We start from the raw sequence: 8,511 nt of genomic DNA, 5'->3' as shown, positions 1-8,511 counted from the left end.
TTTAATTTATATTATTATATAATGAAAAGTTATTTCTCACAAGGAACAATCAAAATGTTTTGTTCCAAAAATGTTGAAACGGGATGTTTTTGACAGTGCTGGAACTTTTTTCCTATTATTTGCTTCAAAATGAAATCAAACATGATTTCACAAAGCATTTTGATTTTGACAGACTAGCATATTCCTGCAGAATATGGTTCCACTGAAGTTTTTCCACCCAGTTCTAAAAATCACATAGGAAATGAAAAAGTTCAGGTTCCAGCAACAACATTGATTAAGCTGCATTGCACATCTCCTGTATATTTTCTGATAAGCAGTTCATCGTGGGCCCAGATATTCAAAGAGATCTGCCAGTGCTCCCATGGAGTGCCAGAGGGAAAGAGTCCACTTTTTGTACAATCAGGGCCATATTAAATGAGATTTAAACAGAACAGCAACAGAAAGTACTGGTGCAGCAAAGCCAAATTAAGGCTGCTCTTAGAACAGTACCATTTTGCATTTCCTGACTCTTCTTGAGATTTTGAATTGTGCAGCTTTTAACAGCTGAAGGAATTTTGTTAAGCATTCAATACAATTTCATTTCTGTTTCTTACACGGATGAAGCCTGGAATAGTTCATAAAGTTATGAGCATGTGAAAAAAATAAATATAATGGAAACAGTTTTGCAACCTTAACTACATCAGGGCACAGATTTCTCAGCTGTTGTCAGTTTCCATCAGGGGCAGCTGACAGGGGAACAGCATGGGAAATGGTTGAGTCTCATTGGCCCTGGGGCCACTTCTGAGTTTAAGAGTTTCTCTAATTTACACCAGCAAGCTATGGGCCCCACAGGGCCTTCCACTTACTAGGGACTGCTGGAACACACCTAGGTTGAAGGATGGCAGCACAGGAGAAGGCCATACTGGCTGTATACCTAACCAAATCCAGAAGAGGATGCCACGGTCTGGGGAGCGATGTGGGTCTTAGAGGCGGAGCAGAAGTAACGATGGTGAGACACCACTAGAGGAGAGTGCTCCGGTGAAATGAGCGCTAATTCCCAGGATGGCCAGCAGGAGGCACCGCAGTGGTGAGTCCTGACCTGTTGCAGTGACATTCTATGGTGTGCTTAACAATACAGTGTGTCAGACTTCACCAATGTAACCTAATATTGGTTGCCTTTCTAACAATAAACTCTGTGTCTTCATTATTTTTAATCTGTGTTAAAATAATCCATGTTAACTATCTTTACTGCAATCAGATAATGTATGGTAAAACTGCCATTGCCTTGTCTAAAATAGAATTCTAACATGAGCTAATTAACGTGTTAGAAATGTTATTTTCCTAGTGAACATGAGCCCTGTGTCACTAATTATTTTCCACAAGACATGAAATCTAAAGGTAAGAACTCAATATTGAAGTTTATTGCTGCCAATATTCAGGCACAAAGACCTGCATGGATTATATTTGATTTGCAGATTAAGAGCTCAAAAAGAGCAAACTTTTACTCATGTGAATAATCCCCTTGATTTAAATGGGAATGCTGGCTTGAAAAAGGACTACTTGCATAAGTAAGCCATTGCAAGATTGGTCCTTAAAGTAGAAAAAAGCCTACTCATTTACTCTAATAGTATTATCGCTAAGGCCCTGATCCTGTTTCCCTCCAAGAACAAACATACATTACTCCAGAAACTTCAGTTTGGATATTTTATTTTTCAGTATAACTGTCACAAATACATTAACAAAACACAGCAGCTAGACACAGTTCCCTGTAAAACCACCCATCTTCTATTCCCAAATATGGTTAGCCAACAAATAATACAGCTATCCCACTTCGTTGTTCTGCCAGAGCTACAGGACAATGTAGTAACTCCATAGAAGCAATGTATCTTTAAATCCTGGTGGCTTAGCGATGACCTTTTTTAAATAGTTTGGCAGATCACCATGTGAACTGTTCAAGAGCCACTTGTTAGTTGATAACTTACTGACCCCCTGCAACTTCCTCAGAAATCACCCCTGAGAGAGTTTAAGAGGCAACTGATTTGTTTATTATCCTATTGTTTGGGTACACGAGAAGGTGCGTGCACACATACTTCAGCCTGGGGAAGGAAAAGAGAAATAGTTTGATATTGTGTGTGTCATCTCTGCTAAGACACGATGGCAAAATATGGTGCACAGCACAGCTTCCATTCAGACAGCACCGGGAAAGATGGCAAAGTCAATTCTTACACTGCTGCAAGGCCTTGAGAGGGATGGGAGGGTGGAAAGACTGGCCCCTGGCTGAATCTGATTTATACTTTAAAAAACCTGGTACTCTTACTGACAAGGGAGCCCAGACGAGTGCTGAAAACAAAACTGATTCACAATGAACCTTGTAAATGCTCATCAAAAGCATTTGTGCCCCCTACTCCAATACAGTATATACATTGCACTCGTGTGCACTCATCATTTAAGTGCAGTATTGGATTAAGCAGAGTCAGTGAAGGGAGTTAGAAAATAGCTGGTTCAGCATGTCAGTGCAATATTTCTTAGGCTGATTGGTGACATTTACAAGGCAACTGAGGACAGAGAATGGTTCTCATTTTCATCATCAAGTTGGGTACACCAGCAAATGAGGGCATCAGAGCCCTGATCCAAAGCCCATTGAAACCAAAGGAAAGACCCCCACTGACTTTGAATGCAGCTTTGAATGCAGCTCATCTGGTGGGTAGCAGCTTCTGCTGACCAAGTATTGGTCTTCCCATGCTACTGGACAATGGGATTGTTCCTAGCTGTGTGGGAGGTGATTAAAGCATTTACATTTGCAATCAATAATTCTACAGTCCAAACTAGTGTTTTCAAAGGAACAAATTGTCCCATAAAATTACATTATTGGAGACTGTCCTGATATTCCAAGAGTGGGCAGAGTTATTATGCAGAGGCCTTGGGTTTGGGAACCAGATTGGGATCAGTGAGGGTTAGGAGGGCCATGCAAGGGACAGCCTCACAAAGGAGAGAAGGATGCAGACACCATCATTGTTATTTACTACTTGTACTGTGGGTTGTGCTGAGAAGTGCTGGTCATGGGCCAACACCCTTCTGTGCTAGCTGCTGTACAAACTCAACACAAAAAGAAATCTCCCTGCCCCAAAGAGCTTTTCTGCACATTCATATACACAAGCTTCAGCAAATGCTCCCAGCCCTCAGTCACGGGGACATAGCCCTCTGCTGCAGCTAAGGAGAAGAAGGGGAAATGCGTGTGTGCTGTGCATGTATGCAGCTTCAAGGAGAAACTGAGGACCCGATGAAAAGGATATTTTAGGAATAGCCTACCCTGAATCTCCACCCTGAAGGTAGAGTAATTTGATGCGGATGAGGCAGGGGGATCTCTCCTTTGATCCCCTTCCTGTCAAGAGATTGACATATTACAATTTTGAACTTGTGAACAACCTACAGCCCAGTCCTGTAGCTCTGACTCAGGCCCAGTTTGTATCAACACCTAAGAAAGGACCCAGCAGGACTGAGCCCAAAAGGTTTGCTACACCCTGAAACAGTATTTCAGTTCAAAACATCTGAGAATGAAATACCTTGAATGCTACAGCAATGTATGTAACACAGACAGCAGTAAACAGTCCCACATGTCTTTAAATAATATACTAATACATTATAGCCATAAAAAAGTAATAGTTAAGATTATTCAGATGACTATACAGAACTAGTGGATTTCATTGAGAGTTCTAATCCAGCTAACTTTACTTAAAGTTGCTACGTTATTTAATACTATTTAATACTAAAAAAAAATCTTTGGTCACATCTCATTCCAAAAATATTATTGCCTCCAAAACATTTCTGAGAATGATACAAAGGGTTTTGACATTACAAAAAGTAAATAAGGAAAAAAACAAAAAAAAAAGAGAGAAAAATCATGTGGTCAGTTTGCAAGTGTTTTTTATTGTTTGAGGCAGGGTTAAAGCCTTTGATTGAGACAGGAACGTATATGCAACCAGACGGAATGTGACAGTAGGTTATTCTAGACTCCTCTGTTTAGCACCCTGCTGCCTGTAATATGCTTTGGTCAAAACATGAGTTGATGATTCAGAACAGATATTATGATACAAATGAGCTAGGATGGCAACTTGCTGTTATTTTGGTCACTGAGTTAGAAATCTAATAATTATTTATGTCACAAAAGAAGCAACCTCCTGAGTCCCCAAAAGCTCAGGAGCCTTTTAATCAGAATTTGGTTTCCTATCTGTAATAGCCAAATAAGAGACTATGACATAAGCGAAGTTGTGCTACCGTAGCCACAACTCACTTCCCAGCAATTTGTACAGCAGCCGACTCAGAGACAGATCTGAATTTAAAATAGATGGGGCCAGATGCACAGCTGATGGAAACTGTGTAGCTCCATTAAAGTCAACGGAGCTATGCCAGTTTATAGCAGCTGAGGATCCGGGCCCTGTATATTTTAAATATATTTCTATTAGTATATATTTTTATTTTCAAATTTAAAAGTAAATGTAACGCTGGTTAGCAGTTTCATATTGACAGCCATGGTGAGTCAAGTCTTCCGTTCATCCAGAGAGGCAAATAACATGGACAGTAGCAGTGCCAGCTTCCCTTCATTCCTCTGCCAAGGTGCCTCATCATTTTCTGGAAGGACCACCTCTGGCAGAGAAAGACATCAGTCTCCAGTCCCATTCCATCCACAGCATCTGCTGAAGATTGCCAAAATATGGGCCACTTGTAAGTATTTAGGTTTGTGAGAGTCACCCGTCTTCTAGGAAAGTGAACACAGACCACCAGCTCATTTCATACAAGCCAACAAATAGCCAACAGATGGCAACAGCTCTTAGACAATACCATCATGGGCTGGTTTTGAAATCGCATCCTAGAGGTGAAAGGCTCTGCATACTCTTTGTCAATCCCATGACATCTAGTCACACCAAACACAATGTATTAACTCTTGGGAACTTGAAGCACAGTAACAAAGGAAATGAGTCGTTGCTCCAAACACGTTCACCTCATTTGCTAAAAAGACTTGTGAAATGCTAAGGATTTTCATTTTGTGACTGAAAAGTTGACAAGAAGCCATGTTTACATAATTGGCATGTATATTAATAGGGGATTAATAATGACCACAATAGGGAGGCGACTAAGATATATAGCAAGATTGTAAATTATGTAGATTCCAACAATAACGTTAGTGATATGAAACAAACAATTGTACCTTATTTTCCTCTAAATATCATCTATGCTCAGCAGGCTTTTGTTGCTTTCTCCTTTCAAAACATTTAATTCTAAATCTAATCTCTGCACATGTTAAAAAAATCTTGTCAAATAAACCAAGCATAAGTAGAACTGTCACTACCATAATCAAGCATGTACAGTTAAACAGTGTGCCCTCTGTGTCACATATTCTGCAATGTTAAAAATGGCCCCACTTCTGAATGTTATGATGTAGTAAAACTTGAGATTTAAATCAAAAATAGGATGCTTTGGTTCAGTTGTGTGTGCAAAACTGCTTCGACCCCTTTTCTTCAATAAAAATATGCAGATTCAGTGCTATGCATTGCTAACGTGTTTTCATAACAACATTGCTGACAACATATCCTCCGCCCCCTTAAAGAAAGAGCAAAGGAAACTGCGAAGTTTGACTTGTGATAAACACTGTCTGAAAAGGTTTGTGTGTGTTAAACTTAAGTACCTAATACTTGGGGGGGGGGAAATAAGGGCTTTTTAAATCTTCAGTTATAGCTGCTGTTTTATGAGCATATTGACACTGCAAGCCTCTCTCACTCAACATGCAAACTTTAGATAAAAGCATTGCTCTTGCTAAAACCAACTGAGCATGCTCACTGAAGCCCCAGGTGTGACCTTTGCTCTTCTGTGTGCAGCAATTGGACCAGGCAATCCATCATGGTGTTCATCCTGTCAGGCCTGGTGCTTGGCTGCAGCTGTCTGTCACACTGGTGGATGGGACCTGCTTAAAGGCAATCATGTCAATCTCTATGTGACTACTCAGACTAAGACAGAAAGATGATCTTGACAGGCTTGGCAAAGTCAGCAGAAGGTACTGGAGGACTTTAGTTACACGCAGAAAATGTAGATGCAATTTGTGCTTTTTGTGTGCATGTTTTGTGGATTGTTTAAAGAGGCATGGAACGGTGCTGTTTTATAGCTGGTCATCTCGAATGAATCTGTTGCCTTCTGAATGTTTCCCATAGTAAATGTAGCGACATTTTCCCAGAACACCTACAGTGAAAAGAAAACAAATAAGGAAAAAATGAGCAATTAGCATGGTATGTAATGGAACGATATTACTGAGGTTGGGGAAAAGAAGGTTCCTCTGTGTTTGGCAACTGCTCTCTCTCTCTTGCCTTTCTCGGAAAGCAAAGTATGTTAATTTGAAATTAATTTATTTTAATTAATGGCACTGGGGTCAGCCCTGCAAACACACACTTGAGTACCTTTGTGAATCACCCTGTTAAGCACATATCCACGCCCTACTGCTTTTTGTAGGGATGGCATTGTGGATAGAGTTGTATGTTTGTCTGTTATTGTTCCAAAATATGGATATGGGGACGAATCTTTCTAAACCACATGGTTTTATTGATAAAAAAAATAATACCAGCAAACAACAGCTTGGCACTGATCTAGTGATATAAACATGAAAAAACTCTGTTCAGACATCCTCACAACAGCACTTTGATGTAAGTAATTATTATTATCCCTACTTTGCAGAGACAGAGAAGTGAAGTGACTTACCCAAGGTCATCCAGACCTCACTGCCCTCCTTTTCTAAATATAAATGGCTCTACGAGCCAGAGCAATGGTAAAGGGAGAGCAAGGCATATTGTCTGTGGAAGCCATATTTAAACGTTATACATTGTCCTTCCGCTAGTGGTGGTGGCTGATATACAGCGATGGCCAATAGCCTTACATGGGAGTGCTGTGGCAGTTACTGACAATGCCTCCTTTTGCCCCCCAAGGCATGTGCAGTCAAATTATTATTGCCTCCTGCACAAGGAAGTCATGTGCAAGGGTCTCTCTGTCTCCCTCTATCTATCTTGGGATTTTCTAAAGCTCTCACCACTATAGTATCTAGCTCATCCACTCAAGGTCCACCAACTCCCAGCCCATAGGAAACAAAACATTATGTATAGGGACAAAAACTGGGAGGGAATATTCTCATTTACTGTGCAGGGCTTTAAATTTGACAGATCCCACATGAACAAATGGGATCTTATTAGCTGCACCTACATGCAGCATGCATTAAGTATTCTTTTAATAATCTTTATGTAATGTAGCAATATAATTATAAGCATCAAATAAGCTATGAAATCCCTGGAAGCAGGGGCTGTGCTGGATTAAAGCTAATCCCTATTATTGTCTCCTTTTTTAAAGCATCAGGTTATAACACATTCCTATGGAAAGAAATTGATAGGCCTATCACCTGTTTTGAAAAACACATTCCTCTTAAGGGAAGCACAGAAGAGGGCTATATGTGCTTTGCTTAGCCCCTTCTCCGCTTCCTTCTCTCGCTCTCTCCAAGTCTCCAATAACCTGATTGATCAGTGGAGCAACTTCCACATTCAAGGGAAGAAATTATTCGCCTTCATAAACCAGTGTCTGGTCAAAAGCAAGTTCTCATATCCTGAGGTGACGCTATCCCATGTAAAGCGTGGTTGTCATTAGTTGGTAGAAAGCTTGGCTGGGCTTCTAGTGGTAGAGCTCTAAATTCAAAGGATATGAACAGTTTATTAATGACCTTCTTCAGACTCCTTTTTCACTGTCATTGATAAAAGTCCTATTTGAGGTCTGCAGTGTTTCTTCGGGACTGGAAGCGACTGTTCACGGAGATCTTGGTGAGAGAGTGCTGTTTGATGAATGCTGGAGACTGCAGCAAGGTGTCAGCGCTTAGAAAATGAGGCAAGGACATGAGGTATTAATACTGTCAATGATCTCTTGACAGGAAAACAGATACGACGTTCACCGTCAGATTTAAATAGACATCAAGTGCATTAATGACAAAAGGGCAGACTTCAAACAAAGGGGGCTGGATGGTGCTGCGCTGAGCGAGTGCAATAACCTGATCTGAAAAGACACTGTCAGAACTACAGACAGACCTCGAATTGTGTGCGGTGACAGAAAACAGAGATGCCGACAGAGATACCGGTGCCATATTATGCCAAGTATATTCTAACAGTGTCTCCAGCTCTAACTAAATCTGACATCATTTCCTATCACTTATAGTATTCTCCACTGCTCCTGCAGAATATTTCTCCCCAGACATCATTACAAACTCCACTGTAGTTTTAGAGTTACTGGCAGGCCTGTTCTGTCATGGAGGTTGGGTCTAGAGGCCTAAGGATAACCTCAGTCAATCTAAATTTGGAGTTTGCTATAGAAGTGCGCTCATTTTCACTGATATCTCAGCTACTTGAGGTGATCTGAACGCTAAAGTGTGAGGAGCTGTCACCTTGAATAAAATCCTTAAAGCAAAGACGCTCAGTTCCTGGGATGCTCAGCAAAGATGTCGGACTGTCTGGCAGC

General features: G+C 40.7%; 1 protein-coding gene across 1 annotated transcript in view; it reads right to left on the bottom strand.

The window, feature by feature from the left end:
* Positions 1-1,669: 1,669 nt before the first annotated feature.
* The window catches only part of LRMDA (leucine rich melanocyte differentiation associated), a 464,379-nt gene continuing 457,537 nt past the window's right edge, over positions 1,670-8,511 (bottom strand). Inside the window, exon 6 of the mRNA XM_078853926.1 lies at positions 1,670-6,210. Within this exon, the coding sequence (XP_078710052.1) occupies positions 6,131-6,210 (80 nt within the window). The 3' untranslated portion in view covers positions 1,670-6,130. The remainder of the gene's footprint in view (positions 6,211-8,511) is intronic.

This window comes from Lepidochelys kempii, chromosome 7, assembly GCF_965140285.1.
Source record: "Lepidochelys kempii isolate rLepKem1 chromosome 7, rLepKem1.hap1, whole genome shotgun sequence".
In the NCBI taxonomy this organism is placed as follows: domain Eukaryota; kingdom Metazoa; phylum Chordata; order Testudines; family Cheloniidae; genus Lepidochelys; species Lepidochelys kempii.
Note: the sequence above shows the minus strand (reverse complement) of the source record. Positions and strands in the feature narration are given on the sequence as shown.